At 39.7% G+C, this 21,362-nt stretch overlaps 5 protein-coding genes across 6 annotated transcripts; 3 read left to right on the forward strand and 2 right to left on the reverse strand.

Moving 5' to 3' along the window:
- The first annotated feature begins 71 nt into the window (after positions 1-71).
- On the forward strand, positions 72-5,352 carry LOC142946284 (vacuolar protein sorting-associated protein 4B-like). The gene is made up of 8 exons (XM_076087398.1): positions 72-411; positions 1,243-1,362; positions 1,437-1,587; positions 1,679-1,821; positions 1,901-1,982; positions 2,690-2,909; positions 3,244-3,384; positions 3,483-5,352. The coding sequence occupies exons 1-8, from the start codon at positions 375-377 to the stop codon at positions 3,582-3,584; spliced, it is 996 nt and encodes a 331-aa protein (XP_075943513.1). The 5' UTR covers positions 72-374; the 3' UTR covers positions 3,585-5,352.
- A 1-nt stretch (position 5,353) lies between these two features.
- Positions 5,354-10,703, reverse strand: plekhb2 (pleckstrin homology domain containing, family B (evectins) member 2). Of its 2 annotated transcripts, none has more exons than XM_076087401.1 (8): positions 10,291-10,703; positions 9,408-9,458; positions 9,120-9,272; positions 8,797-8,899; positions 8,540-8,579; positions 8,138-8,224; positions 7,281-7,395; positions 5,354-7,183 (listed from the first exon to the last, which is right to left on the reverse strand). In XM_076087401.1, exons 2-8 carry the CDS (start codon positions 9,442-9,444, stop codon positions 7,047-7,049), a joined length of 672 nt encoding a protein of 223 aa, XP_075943516.1. In that variant the 5' UTR covers positions 9,445-9,458; positions 10,291-10,703; the 3' UTR covers positions 5,354-7,046. The 2 variants fall into 2 exon arrangements, with proteins under 2 accessions (XP_075943516.1, XP_075943515.1); XM_076087400.1 differs by having other exon boundaries at positions 7,281-7,398; positions 10,291-10,700.
- Positions 10,704-11,125: 422 nt separating this feature from the next.
- On the forward strand, positions 11,126-14,442 carry ing5a (inhibitor of growth family, member 5a). Its single transcript, XM_076087399.1, has 8 exons — positions 11,126-11,593; positions 12,454-12,525; positions 13,082-13,248; positions 13,406-13,517; positions 13,601-13,700; positions 13,828-13,963; positions 14,054-14,115; positions 14,215-14,442. Exons 1-8 carry the CDS (start codon positions 11,557-11,559, stop codon positions 14,252-14,254), a joined length of 726 nt encoding a protein of 241 aa, XP_075943514.1. The 5' UTR covers positions 11,126-11,556; the 3' UTR covers positions 14,255-14,442.
- Positions 14,443-15,393: 951 nt separating this feature from the next.
- Positions 15,394-17,112, reverse strand: cep19 (centrosomal protein 19). Its single transcript, XM_076087402.1, has 2 exons — positions 16,845-17,112; positions 15,394-16,309 (listed from the first exon to the last, which is right to left on the reverse strand). Exons 1-2 carry the CDS (start codon positions 16,972-16,974, stop codon positions 15,963-15,965), a joined length of 477 nt encoding a protein of 158 aa, XP_075943517.1. The 5' UTR covers positions 16,975-17,112; the 3' UTR covers positions 15,394-15,962.
- Positions 17,113-17,336: 224 nt separating this feature from the next.
- pigx (phosphatidylinositol glycan anchor biosynthesis, class X) lies at positions 17,337-20,362 on the forward strand. Its single transcript, XM_076087405.1, has 6 exons — positions 17,337-17,493; positions 18,089-18,182; positions 18,257-18,392; positions 18,486-18,696; positions 19,253-19,350; positions 19,539-20,362. The coding sequence occupies exons 1-6, from the start codon at positions 17,430-17,432 to the stop codon at positions 19,674-19,676; spliced, it is 741 nt and encodes a 246-aa protein (XP_075943520.1). The 5' UTR covers positions 17,337-17,429; the 3' UTR covers positions 19,677-20,362.
- The last annotated feature ends 1,000 nt before the right edge of the window (positions 20,363-21,362 follow it).

The raw sequence follows: 21,362 nt of genomic DNA on the forward strand, positions 1-21,362 counted from the left end.
GTTACATCGATGGCAACACTGAGGTAAAATGATTCGTTTGAGGAAAAGTTCTACTTGACAGACGCAGCAGGAGACCCCGCACACAACCGTTGGAGATGTCCGCTTGCGCATGCGAGTCACAAACTCACAGAACAAAGTTGTATCCTGAACGGCCCCACGGTGCATGTGTGGTAGAGGGAGGGAACTCATTCTGGGCAACCGCAAAGCAGCAGCGAGCGAGCGTCGTTTCACTACCGCCTGGTTCAGACCACCATGAAGACCACCTCTAAGCCACTGACCGACGGGCGACCCAGGGTTACAAAACAAGCCCGTCACCTCTCCGGCCAACGGTTGTTTTTACGAGAATAACGCAGAAGCTAAACAGCTAACCTGAAATGGCGACGGCTATATACTTGGAGCATTACCTTGACAGTGAGTATCCGGAATATACACTGTATTCATATTACTATTGTGAACATCTTACGTGTGTTTGAGGTTTAGTTTTACTGTATCGAGTACTTTATATTTGCTTTGAGGATAGCGGAACACTAGCTCGATATGCTAACTGGTTAGCATCGCCGTTGGTGGTGGTGAAGTTGGGCGTACGGTGTTAAAAGTCACTCAGCGGGTAACGTGAATGTAACTTATCTGTAATAAATGTACTAATATTTAGAAACAGGGTTAACCGTTTGTAGTTAGCGGTTGCTGTGCATTTTAGGGATCTGTCACAGCAGCTAACTAGGTTAGGTGACCTGGAAACTAGCAACGAGTTTATAAGGTTGTTAAAAAATATTGTCGTCATACTCAATATTATAAAACTTTTAAATTCTGTTTTCTGGGTCAAAATGTGTGTTTGGGTGGCAGGTACCATGCATGCGCAACCTGTTGATTACCGCGTTTCCGGTTAGTAGTGACGTGATTGGGGGCGGGGCTTCTAAAGTGCGTCACTTCCTGTAACGATACCGTGGATGCCATAGATAGGCACCAAAAACTACTTGGTTAGGTGTCGGAAAAAGTTGTGGTTTGGGGTTAAGATAAGTAGGTCGATCCCGGAAGTTCTGGGCGTGTTTTGTAGCCTGTGAGAATGCAGAAAGACAGATTTGTTGTTCACAAGGGAACAAGCAGCGTTACATTTTGGCATCAACTTGGTACCAAAGTATCAGCTCTCTAGATGCAGCAGTTAAATAAGATGCGTAAAACATCAACATCATTACATGACATTGCAGAAAGAGATGTGCTTCATCAAACCCATCCCTCTCACAGGTGCTATTGTCATGGAAAAGCCGAACATTAAGTGGGACGATGTAGCTGGACTAGAGGGCGCCAAAGAAGCCTTGAAAGAAGCCGTGATCCTGCCCATCAAATTCCCTCATCTGTTCAAAGGTACTGAGAACAACAAGCCAGCTCTAACACCTCCTGAAAATGAGTAGTGTTTAATAATACATCTATTTGTGCAGGGCGGGGGATCCTGCTGTTTGGTCCTCCGGGAACAGGGAAAACCTACCTAGCCAAGGCGGTGGCCGCGGTGGCCACGGAGGCCAACAACTCCACCTGCTTCTCCATCTCCTCCTCCGACCTCGTGTCCAAGTGGTTGGGTGAGAGTGAGAAGTGAGGCCTCGGGGTTCTTTACATGACGATACATCTTTTGAATGAGATAAACTGACACTAAACATCTGGCTGTTCCTCTCTCTCTCACCAGGTTGGTGAAGAGCCTGTTCACTTTAGCCCGAGAGCACAAGCCGTCCATCATCTTCATCGACGAGATCGACTGCCTCTGCGGCTCCAGGAACGAGAGCGAAGCGGCGCGCAGAATCAAGACAGAGTTCCTCGTCCAGATGCAAGGTGAGCGAGGAGAGACGAAGCTGACAATAATCTGAATGGCAAGTTCTTTGTTTACGACAAAATGTCCTTCTCCTCTCAGGCGTTGGAAATGACAACGAGGGAATCCTGGTCCTCGGAGCCACAAACATACCGTGGACGCTGGACTCTGCAATCAGGAGGAGGTTAGTTTCACTTGTGTAGAAATACTGCCGTACGTACGAGAATACTTTTTACATATAATTATTATTCTTAATCATAAACAATCCTGACCTGCATCTAAAAGTGATTTACCTCTTTTGTTATGCAAGTAATGTCCTTCGCTTGATGAAGCCTGAAATATCTCAACAACTATTTAATGAATTCAAGGATTTCAAGGATCATTTATTGTCATAATGCAACACAGAGATGCACAACGAAACGTCTTATTTTTCTTCGACCGGGCATCAGACAGCCAGGAGCATGCTGGGTAGTGGAGTCGCCTGAGGTCCTAGCTGGGTTAGCTTAGCTTCCATCTCAGCTCTCCTCTCTGGGCCAGTTTGATGGCGAAGTTCTGGTCATATTTCTGTCTGCTGCATAATACTCAAAGTATTCTGCTAAAACTGGGAAACTTCTATGTTTGTACATAAAGGTGTTTATCACAACCTTCTTATTGATTAGGGGGACAAGAGCAGCAAATGTTTTATTAGACATGATGAACATTGCAGCTAAAGCACGACGAGGCACCACAACGTCTCACACAACCATCTGTTCTGAAGTTTAAACATCAGGTCACTTGTCTCTTGCTGCTGGAAAAGATGATCTAAAGGGAAAGTTTAAGAGATTAAAAACAATCAGGACATAAGAGGTTGAATGCTTCGTGGTGGCTGATTGAATCTTTTGTTTCTCTCAGGTTTGAAAAGCGAATCTACATCCCGCTGCCCGAGGCGCACGCCCGCTCCTTCATGTTCAAACTGCATCTGGGCTCCACCCCCAACAGCCTGGCGGAGGCGGACTTCGTCACCCTGGGCCAAAAGACGGAGGGCTACTCTGGGGCGGACATCAGTGTCATCGTTAGAGACGCCCTGATGCAGCCGGTCAGGCTGGTTCAGTCCTCCACTCACTTCAAAAAGGTAAAAACACTCAAACCGATGTTCGTTATCCTAGAAGGACTTTTTGGAATATGACTCCTCTGGTTGTATAGAAGTCTCTGAGAAAATGACTCTACTTCTCTCTTGATTTATTACCTCAGTGAAATAACTTTCTTAACGAGAGAGGTCACTAATGGCGAGACACTAAATAGACATTATTCATTCAAGAAGTAGTGAAGTAGTTCCTCGTTCTCAACCTAAACGTTGCCACTACACCTGTATGAACCTTAGCGTCTCATGTTTCTTTTTGTCCTTACTTCTGTCCGTCCACACACACACACACACACACACACACACACACACACACTGGTTTAAGGTCCGCGGGTCATCGTGGAACAACCCCGACGTCGTGGTGGACGACCTCCTGACTCCGTGTTCTCCGGGTGATCCCAACGCCATCGCGATGACGTGGATGGACGTTCCTGGGGAGAAACTTCTGGAGCCGGTCGTGTCCATGGTAAGAAAAGACTCAGTGTTCGGCCAGGAGAGGAAAGTATGTTTATTTATACGTGGACGGCATCGATCGTCACTCATTGTGATGTTTTTCACGTGCAGCCCGACATGCTGAGGTCACTCGCAAGCACCAAGCCGACGGTGAACGATCAGGACCTGGACAAGCTGAGGAAGTTTACAGAGGACTTTGGTCAAGAAGGCTAATAATACTCACGCTCTACTTTTTAATAAGACTGCAACCAACAACTATTTTCACTGTCAATTACGTTTGCGATCATTCGATTAATCATCTTGAAAACATCAATCACCAGTTACTGGAGCCTAAAGTTCTTTAGTTTCTGAAGCCGATTAGCGGTCAAAGCAATAGAAATAATATTAAAGGGACAGTTTGGATGTTTAGAAGTGTGTCTGTATGAGGTGTTCTACTACAGCAGATGAGATTATAGAAACAGACAGGAGAACCAGCACGGGAGCAAACTAATGTACTGCTGTGGACGTATTTTAGACTCCTGAAAGAATCTATATCGGTTTAAGTGAACGCTATATTTTGGTTTTTTTCACCTCTTTACCTCGCTGTGAGACAGACCTCTCTGGCGGAGAAGTAAAGCTGTTCTCTTTGCTCTCTTCAAAGCCACCAGACTCCATTGACAAAAGTAATCATTTTTACCTCACAGAGCACAGGAGTTTCTGGTCATACCGCTGCCTCCGTCTGTTAGTTTGTTTGTTGTTGTGTGACTTTGGTGAATCAGAACTAAACCTTTAAAACACCAAAGTCACACAGTAACACAAACTGATGGAGGCAGCAGTAGACCAGCGACTCCTGTCTCCTGAGAGGTAGAATCAGTGTTTTAGTGAACGGAGTCTGGTGTCTTTGTAGAGAGCAAAGATAACGGCTTAAGTTCCCGTCAGAAAGAGCTGTTTAACATCAAGGTAAAGAGGTGAAAACATTCTAAATATAGCGTTCACTTACACTGATTTTGATTCTTGTAGGAGTCTAACATACCTCCACAGCAGTACATTGCTTTGCTTTGCTGATACTCTTGTCTGTTTTGGTAACACACTGACTATGGATGCGTTCCTCATACGACCCATCTTCAAAAACATCCGACCTCTCCCTTTAAGGTTGTAGTTCAAGATAAGCACCCGTTTCTATGAAGGAGAATTGACCAAAATGATTAATTGATGATCAAAATCTTAATTGATGACTTTTTCTTCAACTAATCAATTAATCATCTGCACCATCAGCACTATTTATCACAAATGAATTGATCTGCTGTTGCTCGTGTTTATATCTTCACGTTTGTACGGTTTGTTCTTTAGCGTATTGGTTTTATTTGGCATGTCTCAAACCAAAGTGATCTTTATTTGTTTTAAAGACACCATCACTGTTCTAGAATATGAACAACAGATGGTCATGATGCAGTGGGTGAATGCAACACTACATGCCTCTTAGTATAGTCTTTGTTTTGCACTGAACAGAATCAGTTTCAGGGTTGGTTTTTATAAATGGGAATTTATTGCTGTCAAATGTATGAAAACGGACTCTTTTAAACATGTAAATAACCTTTTACTGGTTATTCTTGTTTCTCTATACACAAAGTTGTCATCACAAGCTTCAAATGGGCCTTCTGGGCTTCTATTGGGTTATTAAATTATATCAAATATTGTACAACAATGCCTTTTTAAAGCATTTGTAAATGCTGTCTATACGTAAATCATCTGCATTTCTAGTTTCAACTTTCAGAGCGTAGTAGTCGGTTACTGTGACGTGAACTTCTTATACATCCTCTCAGTATGTTGCCTGATCTCAGACACAAGTGTGAATGCTCGGTGTGTTTATTTTGGGGGTTTGAGGTCACTTACTGGTTACATGAATAAAACTTGTTACGGTGGAGATTTGCACTATTGCTGTAACCTACACGACATGTGTGAACGAACGTCTCAGGGTTAAATAAACAACACAGAAACAGGACTGTTTAGTAACTTTGTGAACATATATTTAATTGTTGAAAATACATCTGTTAGTTAACGATCATATATATTCTAAATGCAGGGTAGATCATAATTTAATAGGAGAAATATACAAAAGATTACATCATCGTTACGCCGCTTGCACAAGCTGATAGTTTGCTTCAGTTAAATGAAATCTTCAACATCTCGTAGTGTCATTAATATAAAGATGTGCAGAGCAAACATGTTTCCTACTGAGCAGAAGTTGCTTTTTCAAAGTGAATAAACGGTCACACTTCACATGAATGATGGAAAACATCTGACGATATTCAAGTCATTTGGAGTGAAAACTGAACTGTAACTAAACAAGAGACGGAACGACCTGATTGGTGTTTGTGCAGACTGCACCGAACCTACCGAAATAAAACCAAAATATCAAAGCAAACACATTTCAAATGACAAAAAAGAAAAGTAACGTATGGTTCAACAGCTGCCAATGAAAACATGACCATAAATAGAGCATGTATGAACAACATATGAGTAATGAGAGACGTCCCTTATCGCTTCCATCCAGTGGTTCCTCTTATGCAGACTTATTGGTGGTGACATCATCAGACATCCATCACAACCAGATCCCACCTCAAATTTAAAGTGTGTGTGTGTGTGTGTGTGTGTGCGTGCGCTCACCTCCACCACAAGTAACCCGAGGAGCCAAAGAACCACTTCATGTAATCACACCCAAAACAGACGAGTAAAACACAGTAACGGTAAAGTACACAGAGGTGAACACAAAACTAAAGAAAAATAAATACACTAATTGATGACTATTACAGTCATTTTGTAAACATAAAGAAAACAAACAGTGATGACCTGAAATGTACAGTACATGAATGGAGAAGTGTCTTTCCTGTTACTTAAATAACTCTTTAAAGAGTAGAGACACACCGAGCGTTCGGCCACCGGTCGAAACCGGTTGTCAGCTGATCGGCCACGACCCGAGACCGGCCGATCGATATATATATATATCTATATCATATATCCGTTTTTTTGACAGTGAATCATGATTCTTGGAAAGAAAGAAGATCAGAATGAGCAGGTCAGACTTTTCAAAAAGATCGGAATCAGCCGAGAAAATTTCAACCGGTGCCTCTCTATTAAAGATCTAGTGAGTAGGTTTTTACCGGCATCTAGCGGTGACGTTTACAAGTGTGAATCGGTGAATGTCCTCATCTAGAGCCAGTGTTTGGTTTGACCCTCTTGGGCTACTGTAGAAATACGGCAGGCCGACTCCTTATGTAAATATAAACTCATTCTAAGCTCACGGAAACACAGCGATTCTTACTTTAAGGTGGTTGTACAGTAACAAAAACATACTTCATAATATTCCATCTCTGCCAATAGATCACTCTAGATGCTTCACACTGTACCTTTCAAAAATGGAGTAATAGTTTTTTGGTTAAATAACATTCATATTTAGACATCACAGAGAGAGTAGGAAACATTAGAGAAAGTGCTAACAGTATTTACTGTATGTGTGTTTATAGAACACATGGAGCAGATCACTGCCCATCACAATCATCCTTCATAGATGGAAGTAGCCCAAAAAGACGCATTTTACTCCGACTCATGTGATGGCACAGAGAAGAAGCCGAATGCTGCAAACATAAAGGGGGGAGGGGGGGGTGTGCTTACTAGATAAATACATTAATCAAGACACTAGAAGACAGCGAAGAGGGAGCCGATCGCCAGGCCAGTTGCCGCTCCGGCCAGCATGCCCAACGCCACGTCTCCTCCGTCGTCCCACTGCCGTTCCCGGATAACGGCGTGGTTCACTCCAGGAGCGGCGTACCCACCTAGAGCGGAGACACCACCTCTCATTTCACTTTGCAATCGTTTGGGGGGGGATTGAAGCTTGGTTTACTTCTGCACGTACGCTGACAGTTACTTTACCTTGGTACTGATAAGGGTAAGCCACAGCGTAGGGCTGCCCGTCAGGAGAGTACACGATCTGTGTGGCGTGCGGTGGAGGTGCGACATACTCTCCATACGGACCCGGAGCATAGACCTGCTGAAGAAGGACAGAGACTGTTAATTCTCTGTGGGATCTAGCAAGTCCTCCGTGTTACTAGAGAGACAATCGATTCAGTGTTGAGCTTTTAAACATTTCCACGGCTACACCAGAAGATGGTACTAACCTCCAACTATGTATTGTTTGTTTTCTGTTAGCTTGGTTTTCCCTTAAAAAGGATCACGACAAACCAAATGTAAGTGTGTCAAATTGTGAATACAGTGTAATCATATTGTACTTTTATATGCCTGTCTGCTGTTCTTTGGTAACAAATCATTTCACAGATTTTTAGAGCTGAGTCCGATTAGTTTATTGAGGAAAAGAAAACACTGTTGAGGCCTGAAAATCCCGGGCACGTTGCTGTTTTTGTGCTAAACTAAACTTTTAACAAATTCTCGTCATATGCCAGGCCGTTCTCCTACGTTCGTAGCTTTATCTACGTAAAAATGAACGCCCCGTAATTCGTAGATGTCCCACGAAAGCAATTTGTATGTAATCCAGTTAATCGTTAACCAGGTAGCATCAAAGACTGCAAAAAACTAAACCTAACAGAGTTGTTTCCTGTGAAAATGGAAGTTTATTTTGAAAAGACTGGATGCACGTAACGAGCGGATATTGACACGTGTTGCTGGACTTTCGTAGAAAAACGCCTTTAAAATGAGGAGTAACTTAGTAAGATATCATGGGAACAGTTCTTTGAGATTACGTTGCATATATTCATACTGTTTATGCCTTTTACCTGAGGTGGGAGAGCATAATCTGAGTAGGGGGGGGGAGCAGACGGCCTCACTTCCTGTGCAAAGCCGATCTGAGGTGTAGCAACCACCTAAAACAACAAACAAAAAGAAACACATGATCAATGAACACCAACAAAACTGAGCTTTTTGGACATTTAGAAGCAGTAGAGAATTCTGAGAAACCCTCATAAAGGCCGTATGTTTATCAACATAGATGCTTATATGACAGACAATAAGAGAGTTGTTTCACAGTTGTTGCCAGCTTCATGTTGCCTGATCATAAAAATCATTTTTAGTCGCAGCTTGTTCATTAATAAGACAGATAAAGAGAAACCGGTTGGTTTTTACAACAACTTCCTGTTCATACTTTGGTAACAAATCAAACTTATGTAGCAGAAACTCACCGCATTCATTCTGGCATCCTGAAGCACCATGGTCCACGCCCTGCAACACAGAAACTAAGGATTCAATTCAACTCAGCTTTCTAACGTCCTCTGTCCCGGCACGCTCACATCGGAACAGGGAAAACTCCCCCAAAAATAGACAGAAGTGCAATAGATGTCATGTGTACAAAAATGTAAAGTAACCTCTTGTTTTAACTCAAAACATTCAACTTCACCAAAGTGGCCAAAATAACCCATCGAAGTGATAAATGTCTTACAGAGCGTCATCTGCACTCTCTGCACACAGACTGATGACTCGTCCGTCTCTGCACACGATCTGGAACAAAGCCTCACGCATCTTCCCCTCCGCTGGGTTCAGGTCTGAGAACACAGAGAGGAGACATTTAAATATTAAATATGAACATAGGTTGTGCAAATGACATCATTGTGCCACCGATGACGGGCCACCCCTCCTCCCCCTTATATATGTGTGTGTGTGTGTGTGTGTGTGGATGCTAACAGTGACGAGGCTTGTTTTGATTAAAGTTGTGCTAATGACATCATCGTGCAGCTAATGACATCATGTATCCGATGACGTCACCTTGGCACGCAGCAGCGTTGCGTATGTTGATGCAGTCGACCCTCATGTGGATGTCGTCCTCCATGTCGCTCCACTGTTGATCGTTATAGAACACGAGGCGTCCGTCGGCCCACAAGTCAAACCAGTTCTTCTTCCACCGGCGCAGTATGGTGCCTTTTAAATGGAAATATAATAATATACACTCAAACTCAATTATTATTCACATCACACCAAATGTCACAGCATCTTTAAACTGTATTATAATAAGTTTCATATTCATAAACTGGTGAACTGTGTCAGGCTACTCACTTTGTCGATGGAGCCAACCACTCTTTACCATAGCCATCTTAGAGGAGACACCTAAAACAATAATATATATATAAATATATGTATACATACACGTCAGTCAGCATCTGTCAGTAATGGAACTAATTATAGTGTAATTAGTAGCTAATCAAACAACAGCAACTGTAAATACCATCCTGCATCCTGTGACTATGTACACAGTGAACAGCATTTTATAATGTCTGTGATATTCTATTCAATTACAGCCCATTGCTGCATTATACTATATATAATGTTATATCTAACACTAAATACTATGTTACACTATACTTCTATATTACTACACTAATAATACACCTTATACTATGTCTCTTATCCCATACGGTATCATAACTTTATTATGTTGTGTTACATTCACTCTTTTGAATGATATTCTGTTATATTAATATAAACAGAGTAGCATTACTTCATCATATACATTAGCTTGGTGTACATTGTATACATAAACTTGTTGGAGGACGAAGAGGAGGATTCTGGTTGTCATGGCACTTAGCTAGTTAGCCTAACGGTAACAGTTGGTAACGAGCAACAGGCCAGTTGTGAATCATCCTCATTTCTTAATAATACAAGTCGGACTGACGAGATTAAAGCACAGTTAACCCAGGAATACATTTTAAACCAGCTGTAAAGTTTATTTTAGCATGTTTCTGCTCTGATATCAGTCGAAGTTAGCTTAGCTTAACTGACGTTTGTATGTGACGTCTCACGTGAGTGGTGATATGTCGTACTAAGCTAAACTAGTTCACAATGCTAAGAGCTAACTTATAGCTTAAAACACCAACACTGGTCGTTTATAACAGAGGATAACAATCCATTTGTAAAGGCAGAGTGTCATTTAGATACTTACTTGATTATTTGTATGTTTTATGAAGGAAAAAAAAAAGATGAAGGCTTTCGTGAGGAGGTAGCAAAACACGGAAGTGAGATGCATAAAAAATATTAAATAATAAAAAAGACGATGCCCTCCTCCTCGGAGTCAAAAAAAAAGCTTGACCGATAAACCGATTGGACACGACCCGTAGACAGCCGTTATTTTGCTCTTCTCCTTCTTCTTCTGCTTCTTTTTTTAGGTTTATTGGCGGTTGGTAAACAATGAATTGGTGCATTACCGCCATCAACTGGTATGGAGTGTGGATCAGTAGCCTACTTATAGTAATATAAAATATAAAATAAATAAAATGTAAAATGTAAAATATAAAATAAAAACAGCTGTTATTTTGCTCTTCGATAGTTGCCCCTTTAGCCCCGCCCGCGGTGCATCTTAGCATCAGTCTCTTCGGGAGAGGGAGGCGTTTGTTTTGAATGACATAACGCTAACCTGTCAGCGTTGCTTTATTGGCCATGTATACGTACGCATACATGGAATTTTACTCCGGTTTACACATTGCTCTCAACAACGTACATACATGGAATATAACAAATAATCAAGAAAAATATGAAAACGAGGACACTAAAGACAACAAAGGAGAACAGAGAAACTAAGCATACACATTGAACTACCATGTACAATATAAATATAAATAAATATCGAAGAATATATATGAACATAAAGAACAACAATGGACAATGGATTTGGGATATTAGTGCAGAATGGAGGTGCAGTATGTCTGATTAATTGTTCATGAGAGTGACGCCCAGTGGAAAGAAGCTGTTCCTGTGTGTGGTGGTTTTATATATTTAATTAATATATTTAATTAAGTGGACAAGGTGCATTCGCTATATAAAGCACTGTACATAACTATAACGTTACATCGATGGCAACACTGAGGTAAAATGATTCGTTTGAGAAAAAGTTCTACTTGACAGACGCAGCAGGAGACCCCGCACACAACCGTTGGAGATGTCCGCTTGCGCATGCGAGTCACAAACTCACAGAACAAAGTTGTATCCTGAACGGCCCCACGGTGCATGTGTGGTAGAGGGAGGGAACTCATTCTGGGCAACCGCAAAGCAGCAGCGAGCGTCGTTTCACTACCGCCTGGTTCAGACCACCATCAAGTACCTCGAAGCCACTGACCGACGGGCGACCCAGGGTTACAAAACAAGCCCGTCACCTCTCCGGCCAACGGTTGTTTTTACGAGAAAAACGCAGAAGCTAAACAGCTAACCTGAAATGGCGACGGCTATATACTTGGAGCATTACCTTGACAGTGAGTATCCGGAATATACACTGTATTCATATTACTATTGTGAACATCTTACGTGTGTTTGAGGTTTAGTTTTACTGTATCGAGTACTTTATATTTGCTTTGAGGATAGCGGCACCGCGCGTTAGCAGCTAGCTGTTAGGTCACTAGCTCGATATGCTAACTGGTTAGCATCGCCGTTGGTGGTGGTAAAGTTGGGCGTACGGTGTTAAAAGTCACTCAGCGGGTAACGTGAATGTAACTTATCTGTAATAAATGTACTAATATTTAGAAACAGGGTTAACCGTTTGTAGTTAGCGGTTGCTGTGCATTTTAGGGATCTGTCACAGCAGCTAACTAGGTTAGGTGACCTGGAAACTAGCAACGAGTTTATAAGGTTGTTAAAAAATGTTGTCGTCATACTCAATATTATAAAACTTTGAAATTTTCTGTTTTCTGGGTCAAAATGTGTGTTTGGGTGGCAGGTACCATGCATTTGCAACCTGTTGATTACCGCGTTTCCCGTTAGCAGTGACGCGCTGGAGGGCGGGGCTTCTAAAGTGTGTCACTTCCTGTAACGATACCGTGGATGCTTTAACACTATAGTGCTCTCTCTGAAAGCATTAACAGTAATGCATTTAAAAAGTGGGACAAATTAAATGTGTGTTCTCAACTTTACACAATTTGACAACACAATTTTTTTTATTGAGCAAAATTATAAACGCAACACACTGGTTTACTCTGTTATTATAATTGGGCTATAGTTCTGACACTCATGGACAGTTGTTTTTTTTTCCTTGAGTGACACTACATTGATAAGTGGATGAATAAGTGCAGCGTTAGATGGAATGTCTCTCTCACCCTGATGTCGATTTCTTCTCTAGGTATTGAAAACCTTCCATGTGAGCTGCAGAGAAACTTTACTTTGATGCGGGACCTGGACAACAGGACTGAAGGTGATCATTTAACCTCATAAAGATATTATTATCAAAATGTTTTATTGACTTAAAACCCCCTACACACAAATAGTCTACCTGCACAGGTGTTAGAATGTATTTTGCCTTATTAGACCTCTTCTCAGGTCAGTGTGCACAGACTGAGCTTGAATGGTATCATCTTGACCTACACCTTTTATGATTTTTACATTATTTTGTCCATTTATAGTGATTTTGCTCAATAGCACAGGTGTAACTAATAGCATTAACAATGGCTCAGCTCCTTTAACTCTCCCAATAAACCAAGCAAATTTAGGTGAGCCCTGGAACTGGCTTACAATTAATTACACTTGTGCATTTCCTGCTTTGTCATAAAGTCTGCTGTGGAAGAATATTGATCAGCTAAGATAACTGAAAACATCTCAGTAGGTGTGAGGGCCTCTGAGTGTAGCATGCTGCTTGTGTTGCACCATTTAAAACCAACCGTACAAGTTTTAGATGTAGATAACTAAGCTTTCAAGTATTGTGCCGATCAATTGTGGTTAGCCATCCCTGTAATAATCGTGTTGTTGTGCAGAGAAGAAAGGAGAGATCGACAAACTGGCTGAGGAGTACGTTGTGAAGGTGAAGAACCTGGCCTCAGAGCAGAGAGTGGAACACCTGCAGAAGATCCAAAACGCCTACAGCAAGTGCAAAGAGTTCAGCGACGACAAAGTTCAGCTCGCAATGCAGACGTACGAAATGGTCAGTTTCCTGCCCGGAACTTTGGGTGTGCCGACCACCATCTACACTTCAAACTATCCCTTAAGTCGCACTTTATGGTTTTCATAAAGTATATTCTGGATATGCAAATGAAGCCACACACATGGTCTGGTTCTACATGAAATCCTTTTTCCTGCAGGTGGACAAACACATCCGCAGACTGGATGCAGATCTGGCTCGGTTTGAGAACGAGCTGAAGGAGAAACTGGAAATGAGCGGCTACGAAAGTACAGAAGGAAGAGCCGTGAAAAGTAAGTTGCGTGAGACTGAGAGGCTTTTGTCAGAAGACAAAAAGAGTTGATGCACGTTTTATAAATGTGAATATTTCTCACAGAGGCTGAAACCCGGGGGCTGAGAGAGAAGCGTGCATCCAGAGGAAGAGCACGGAAGGGTTCGGATGAGGATTCTCCCAAAAAGAAAAAGATAAAGAACAGGTATGTTTGAGCTGATGGGTCCTTCAGGCCAAGGGTTTTACTAGATACCAGTGTTGAGTCAGATCACCAATGACTCGTTAATTTATTTACTTATGTTTAATTCTAATGTTTTACGTTGGACTTCCAGCCCAGACTTGAGTGACGCTCTCCTGCCGATGCAGCCGTCGGACGTTTTGGACATGCCGGTCGACCCCAACGAGCCGACGTACTGCCTGTGCCATCAGGTGTCGTATGGAGAGATGATCGGATGCGATAACCCAGACGTAAGTGTTCCTTTTCTCGCTGTCGGAACCAGTTCCACTGCCCGTTTCTGCAAGAGATCCTCAATAATGACGTTGTTTGTCGTCCCTCAGTGTCCGATTGAGTGGTTTCACTTTGCTTGTGTGGATCTCGCCTCAAAACCCAAAGGAAAATGGTGAGAACGTTATTCTCTTATTATGATTATTAATGCAGATGCCTCACGTTTATCCTCCTTGCTTTAACATATATTCCCCTCCTCTCTCTAATTTCTCAGGTTTTGTCCGAGGTGCACCCAAGACAAGAAGAAGAAATGAGATCTCTTGCTTGCAGAAATATGTAAAGGGTAACTTTGGATATTTTTCAACTTGGAAACTCCTTCACACTGACTTCTTCACTTGCATTCAGAGGTATTAACCTCTGAATGCAAGTGACTTTTAACTAATAGTGTATGTATTGCTGTTGTACTTAATAGTGTAATGTGTGTGTATATGTATATATATATATATATATATATATATATATATATATATATATATATATATATATATATATATATATATATATATATATATATATATATATATATATATATATATATATATATATTCATTCAGATCCTATAACTCTCCATAGACCTGATGGGTCATACAGCTTGTTTTTAAAGGCCTGATCCGGATTGGGAGTACAGCTACATTCTCACACATCATTATCTCTCCGACCAATCAGAACGTCCTTCCTCTCAAATCGTGCAGTGTAAATATTATCATCGCAAACATGCTCGGAAGTCTTTGGATTGTGGCACTAGCATACTTGAAATTTTATAAAGAACTATTTTCTAAAAGAATCAACAGCCTGCTGAGAATATTACGATTTTTTTAAACCGAATTTTGGTGGTAAAAGGAATTATGTGTCAGATGTTCAGTTACCTACCTCTTTAGGGAATACATCAGCGCTGCATAAATGACTGCAAGTGATACCACTGTAAAAAGAATAGATGTGTGTAGATTATCTTTAAACCAAACTAGCAAAGCAATGTAAGTTTATTCTTTATCAATTTTCAAAGAACCTGTGACATTGTTGAATGTATTTTGGTACTAATGGTCGGTCAGTGTCTCGTGTCAGCTGAAGGAGGGATCGAAGCACTTTGAATGAATTTCCCCCTGAAGAGGTTTGATGCCGCAGGTTTTATGAAATAGTTTATCTCCTTTAAAACCAGATGGAAATGCAGTATATATAACACACACATCTATACATATATATATGTTTTGTATGATATGGAACAATATTTTGTGGACACTGTTTTTTTTCTCCAAAGGTATAAATATATATATGTTGTATTGCTTACTTATTGGTGTACACTCAAATTGTATTTAATAGGATTTTACTATCTTCTTCATATTCAACTGTGAATAACACGTTAGGTGTAAAGCCACAAAATAAACGAGCCAAAGTCTTTGTATTTTGTAAAATTCAGTATTTTATAACAAATAAATATTCCCTATTATTCATGCGTTCATATACTTCATTCATTGCAGTTTTAAGTGAAATGTTTTGTGTGTTTTAAAATGTCCTTTGAGCCTTAAAGCTACCTGAAGTTGGTCCATACTGTCTTTTATTGCTGCTGTTATTTAGCTTAAATGTAACCTTCATGGAGGTTTTAATGTTCACTGTTTGTTGAAACTGTTTTAGTTCAACTTTATGGACATTTTGGGCGCTTCAGTTTGCAGATTTGTTGAATTGTGTTGCCTTTTCTAATATCTAATCTACCCTTATTGATTGTAAATGTGGGTTACATGGAGGTTGAATCTATCGAACGGTTGTTGCATTAGACTGCATCAGTTATAGATACCTGTACCTAATAAACTGGCAGCTTATTATGTACTTTACTGTGTGCAAGAAGAGCCACATGATGCTGTGTGACTTTAGATGGACTGTGTAGTAAACTTGAGCTGTGTCAGATGTTCCTGTTGTCTCATAGAACATCTGTACTTTGGGTGATTTGCAGTCTGAAATATCAGATTTTTAAAATCCATCATCAGACTCTTCGTCCCAGCTGCATTTTTCCTGGGTAGTCTTGCCAAAATCCATTTCCACGTCATAGACAAAGTCGGGATCATCTTTGCGCCGCCGGTTCTTCTCGAACAGTTCGTCCATCTGGCCCTTCTTGCGAGCCAGCTCGTCATCGTCCAGTTTGTTGAGGTCTTCGTCAGGGTCCAGGCGGAACGAGGCCAGGCTGTGCTCCAAGCTGAGGCCTTCCATGTGATCTCGCAGGATGATGTGAAGCTTCTCCAGCTGGCTCTGGGGCACATTCTCCAGGTAGTCCCTGTGCCGAGGGTGGTTCTTCAGCCTTTCTGCTGCCATGCTGTAGTCTGGAGGTAAAGGAGAGAGATCAGGGATTCAACAGGGTCAGATTAACCAGTTAGGGGCCCCTGTTTACCCCCTGTTCCCGGTGGCTTAAAGTATCCAGCAAGTGTTCATTTCATTATCCCCAGGGCCCCAGAACCTTCCTGTCTTCCTGTCCAGTTTGAGGAAATTTGATTAAACATATTAGGGAATATGTATAATGTGATGGTTTTGATACAAATGAAGGACCCTCCTTAAAGCCTTTATCCTTGCAGTTTACATGGTGTTATAGTTGTGCATGTTATTCCCATTAAAATCCAGTTAATGTGCGATAAAGTTGCCACAAGCTTATTGCCAAGTTGCACATCTGGAGTCCTGAGGGTCTGAACACAATATTATGGTGAGATAATGAACAATAACTGTACTGTAAACAAACAAACACAATTGTAGCATCTGAAGAGGGCCTGCTGGGATTCCAGTGTAAAATAAACAAACAAAATTAAATAAATTGTGTGTATGCATGTACATGAGTCGTTATTACAAATAAATGTCATGCCTTACCAGAATATTTCGAGAAGTTTCGCACAGGTATAACTCTCTTTCTCACATGTTTAGTTTCCTTGTCTTCATAGAATAAAACTATGGAGGGAGGACTGAACTGCACTCCACACCGCTTTGCCTCGTAACTCATCTTCTGTTTACGTCCGCAGCGGTTTCACTTTTAACCGGAAGTTCATCAGTAAAACATTTTAACCATAATAATTACTACATTTCATTAAAGCGCTTCACAAGCAAGCTTCAGGGATGATGCGTTGCCTGGGAGTCCGGCGACGAGTCGGTCCGGAACTTTTCTGTCTTGGCCGAAGCCTGTCTACATTTAGAGTAAATATTATAAAGTAATATTGTTTTACTCACAGTGATGGAAATGATAGATATCCGTTTGTCTAACCACCACGTAATTATAGCATCAGAGTTATCCCACAATGCCCATTTATTTTTTCTTTCTAGTCAGGCACTATCGCAGCTTACCCAGAAATACAACGGGGTCCTTCAGTATTCATTTCCGTAAACAGTTTGGAACAGAGCATTGAGGAGCTAAATAAACAGGCAGTCAGAAGCTTATTGTCGTTCACCATCATTATTTTGATGTATTTTGTATTTTTTTCTTTGTTTGCTTGTTTATCGACATGTCATTGTTTTATCGAGAAAGGTAATATCACATTTTATATTGTTAGACCTCTTAAATTAAACGGATACTCTCATTAGTTGTGTGTCACCAACACTTCCAACCTAATTTCGGTAAAGTTTAAGTTTACAGGCTGATGACAGAAAGTAGTAGTTTTTATTAGTAAAATAAAATACTTTTATTAAAATAAAATATTTTTATTTTACTGATACATTTAAAAATTGTATTTGTTATTTTATTTTATTATAAAATACTAAATAAAATAATATTAGTATAATTAGTAGCCTCTTCTCTCATAAAGAAATATGTTTTTAAAAGTGTAATGAAGGATTAAGTTTATAATTAAGTGTCATCAGTCTCTTGGGTCGAAAATAAATTACAACAAAAACTAATTTGTTCGTCCATTGGTCGAGCAGTAATGGCTATATAGTTTGAAATTTAAAATTAATTTCCCTGCCTGAAAACCTAACATCGTTTTATTTGATTTTTAATTAACCTTTTGTGTGATCCTCATCTCTTTTTTTTTTATCAGAACCAACAAAGAATGTCAGCCATAGATATATTAATTCAGTTGTAATATTAAAAAGTCTTGACCAATACAACCTAAATATGTTTGCAGATGTGAAGGAGAACGAGAGCCACTGTGGTCTTCTAACGCGGTGGCTTGAATCCTCACTAGTGTCAGTCGAGATCACCAAGAAGGGTTTTCACAGGTACGTACGGTGTTCAAACATGGAGCCATAACCATCTTCAAGGCTCCTCGTGAGGGATTACTGATGTGTTTCAGGGAGGTGGTGACCACGGTTGAGCTCAGCCCAGATGTGCTCAGTGGGGTCAGAGTTGTGCTGGTTCATCGATGGCCCAGAGGTGTCTTTGTTGATCCGTACCAACTTGCATCCTTGAGTGAGCAAAGTGATTGGCAGGTAAGATTAACACTTGTCAAGAAACTGAGCCCAAACAAAGCACGTGTACGTATGTATTTTCTTTGTATTAATGAATGTGTTCCCCTCTGTAAGATATTACTAGATTCAGCCATCGACCTGGAGGTGCCTGCTCACCAGACTGCGGGATTCGTCACATATGTGTATCCCTTCCTCGATGGACCAACTCCCAGACTAAAAGTAACAATTCCCATTCACGGTCGCTACCACGAGCCTTCTTATGATGGAGGAACGTTTACATCTGTCGACATAGAACATCCAGAGCTGCTGCTGCGGACTGAAAAATGTAAGCAGTTCATTCTTATTATGTAGTCATGAATCTCTCTCTTCTCACAAACTGTATAAATATATGTTTTAATAGTTTTTTATTATATATATTTTTGATTATTAGTTGAGAGTATTCCAATATCTTATCTGGTTAAAACAATAACTTGACTATTAAAGGTTCTTTGTCAGAAACACTGGACGAAAACCTTTAGCGGAGGGAGACAGAAAATGAAGTGATTGTTTGAAGGACTGCAACTAACGATTATTTTCTTTATCGATTAATCTGCTGATTATTTTATTGATGAATCAATTAATCGTTTGGTTCATAAAATGTCATAAAATAGTGAAAAAAGTCCACAAGGAATGTCTTTAAATGTCTTGCTTTGTCCAAAATCCAAAGTTATTCAGTTAAATATGATACAAAACAGAGGAAAGCAGGAAATTACAGCATTTTCTGTCATTTTTGCATATAAAATTTACTGTAACGATTAATCGATTATCAAAATAGCTGGCGGCCATTTTTCGACTCATTCGTTGCCGCTCTAATGTTTGTCCTCCTCTAAACTTCTTTCTAGGTACGCAGCTCCACAACGTAGAGCCTCATGCTGTAGTGGACGCCCCCTGTACTCACGACAACTCAAGCACATGTCTGTGGGTTAAACTCCGGCATCAGGTGGGTCTATATACATTACATTACATTACAGTCATTTAGCAGACGCTTTTATCCAAAGCGACTTACAATAAATGTATTCAACATCTTCTCTTAAGTGGAAAAAAGGTCCAACTTTTTAATGAAACCAAATTGTTTCATTCTATTGTTGCTTTTCTTCATTCACTCTAAAATGATCTTGTATCCTGTAGGAGCGGGGCCTCGTGCGTGTTCAGTTTCCAGTGGGTGACGGGTCTTTGGTGATGCCCATATGCGCTGGAACTCTTCTGGTCACAATGCTCTGCTGTGTGGCTCTCTCCAAACACATGTGGAAACATCACATCATTTAAACTACAAACAACATATCTTATCAAACAGTTCACGATGCTGTAGTTCTGTATAACTACAGCATCGTCTGATACCAGGGTCATCCTGACATCACTATGATCCACGTTTTCTACATAAAACATCAAAAGGCCATAAAAAAATAACACCACACAGACTTTAACACGCACAGATAGAAAAGTTCAGGTGTATATGAATCATTTTAAATGAGAAATACATAGAACATCTTATCATAAGGAGGGACACAAACAGAATCTATTTTACATCAGTCCAGGTTTCTAAATTAAAGCGGTTCCTGGTTTTGCTCCGTGAAGTAATCCATTTCACAAACAGCTTCTTGGGATAGGCCTCAGTTACTGTAAATAAACATCTGTGTTTTGATAAATCCAGCTTAATGTGAAAGAATTCGTCCTGTTGTCATCTTATCATCACAATATGTACATTGATGTAGATAATTGGTGTAAAAGAATGTGTACAAGAAACAAACTTTCTGTCTCTTTATTTCTATCTTTGTGGATGTTTTCTTTTTAAGTTCACTCAAATCAACAAGAAGGTCAGAGGTCATAAATGATGTGGGAGATAAATCACATTATTTTCCTTCTTTAATCTCTTAAGTCTGTCAGTAAAAACATATGTTGTCAACCACACATTGTTCAAACACAATAAACTTTACTTTAAGTTCATGTGGATTCTCGTTCCCACAGACACTAAATGTGTCCGGCTGATTAAATTGGAAATATATATAAGATGAGGTGCAAGACATCTTGAATATTTACATTTGATGGCCATGAAAACACAGAGAGTTTAAATATTACAGTCAGTATAAACGTCTTTTAGCTTCAATGAAGGACATTAACAAGCTGATACATAAAAAAATATATATAAAATGATTTTTGACCCAATTCAACCTCAACTTCCAGTTTGTGATTTTCATAAAATAAAGATAACAAAATAAACATTTATGTTTACATTAAACATCTGATATAAGTCGCTTACAAATGACAAAATAGTACAAAATGTAAACAATACTTTAATTTTTACCTCCTTCCTTTTAGATTCATTGAACTCACTTTTTCCTTTTTACAAATTGACCCAAAAACACTGACAACGAGGAAGATCTTAGGTAGATAATAATAATAATATGTAGAAAATAAAATTTAATTCATGAACATAACTTTTAACTAAAAGGAAAACAGGTATAAATTCAAATCAAACACTATTACTGAGGTTGTTTACAAGATATTTAGTCGATGATGATCTACAACCAGAATCCAGTTTATTGCCAAGTAGATTTTAAGGTAACCTAACGTAAACATAGTAAGAGAAAATCTAATAAAGAATATAAATATCGAAGAAAAATACATTAAAAATATGTACAATATATCTGAATTAAAAAGAAAGCTGTATAGAAGGAAATTACAATGAAATAAATGCTATAAAAATTGTACATTATATCTGAATTTAGAAGAAAATAATAATGAAAACATAAAATACTATTAACATATCTACAATATATCTCAATTATTAAGAAAGCTGTATAGAAGATAATTACAGTAAAACTATTTTTAAAAGCTATAAAAATATGTACAATATATCTGAATTAATATGAAAGCTGTATAAAAGGAAATTACAATGAATATATATATGTTTTAAATGCTATAACAAATGTACAATATAGCTGAATTGTGATA

The sequence above is a fragment of the Anarhichas minor genome, unplaced genomic scaffold, assembly GCF_050575085.1.
Source record: "Anarhichas minor isolate MPS153535 unplaced genomic scaffold, ASM5057508v1 ptg000010l, whole genome shotgun sequence".
Lineage (NCBI taxonomy): Eukaryota > Metazoa > Chordata > Actinopteri > Perciformes > Anarhichadidae > Anarhichas > Anarhichas minor.

Bases quoted from the DNA above. Each gene is read 5' to 3' on its own strand.
- cep19 (XM_076087402.1), bottom strand. From the start codon at position 16,974: ATGAGTTACGAGGCAAAGCGGTGTGGAGTGCAGTTCAGTCCTCCCTCC. The intron at 16,310-16,844 runs GTAAGGCATGAC...CTTTACCTCCAG, and splicing joins AAACTTCTCGAAATATTCTG to ACTACAGCATGGCAGCAGAA.
- pigx (XM_076087405.1), top strand. From the start codon at position 17,430: ATGTATTTTGTATTTTTTTCTTTGTTTGCTTGTTTATCGACATGTCAT. The intron at 17,494-18,088 runs GTAATATCACAT...ATATGTTTGCAG, and splicing joins TCATTGTTTTATCGAGAAAG to ATGTGAAGGAGAACGAGAGC. The intron at 19,351-19,538 runs GTGGGTCTATAT...TGTATCCTGTAG, and splicing joins GGGTTAAACTCCGGCATCAG to GAGCGGGGCCTCGTGCGTGT.
- ing5a (XM_076087399.1), top strand. From the start codon at position 11,557: ATGGCGACGGCTATATACTTGGAGCATTACCTTGACA. The intron at 13,701-13,827 runs GTATGTTTGAGC...TTGGACTTCCAG, and splicing joins AAGAAAAAGATAAAGAACAG to CCCAGACTTGAGTGACGCTC. The intron at 13,964-14,053 runs GTAAGTGTTCCT...GTCGTCCCTCAG, and splicing joins TCGGATGCGATAACCCAGAC to TGTCCGATTGAGTGGTTTCA.
- LOC142946284 (XM_076087398.1), top strand. From the start codon at position 375: ATGGCGACGGCTATATACTTGGAGCATTACCTTGACA. The intron at 1,588-1,678 runs GTGAGGCCTCGG...CTCTCTCACCAG, and splicing joins TGGTTGGGTGAGAGTGAGAA to GTTGGTGAAGAGCCTGTTCA. The intron at 1,822-1,900 runs GTGAGCGAGGAG...TTCTCCTCTCAG, and splicing joins GTTCCTCGTCCAGATGCAAG to GCGTTGGAAATGACAACGAG.
- plekhb2 (XM_076087400.1), bottom strand. From the start codon at position 9,444: ATGGCTATGGTAAAGAGTGGTTGGCTCCATCGACAAA. The intron at 8,580-8,796 runs GTAAGACATTTA...TCTGTGTTGCAG, and splicing joins GAGAGTGCAGATGACGCTCT to GGCGTGGACCATGGTGCTTC. The intron at 7,184-7,280 runs GTAAAGTAACTG...TCTCCGCTCTAG, and splicing joins TTACCCTTATCAGTACCAAG to GTGGGTACGCCGCTCCTGGA.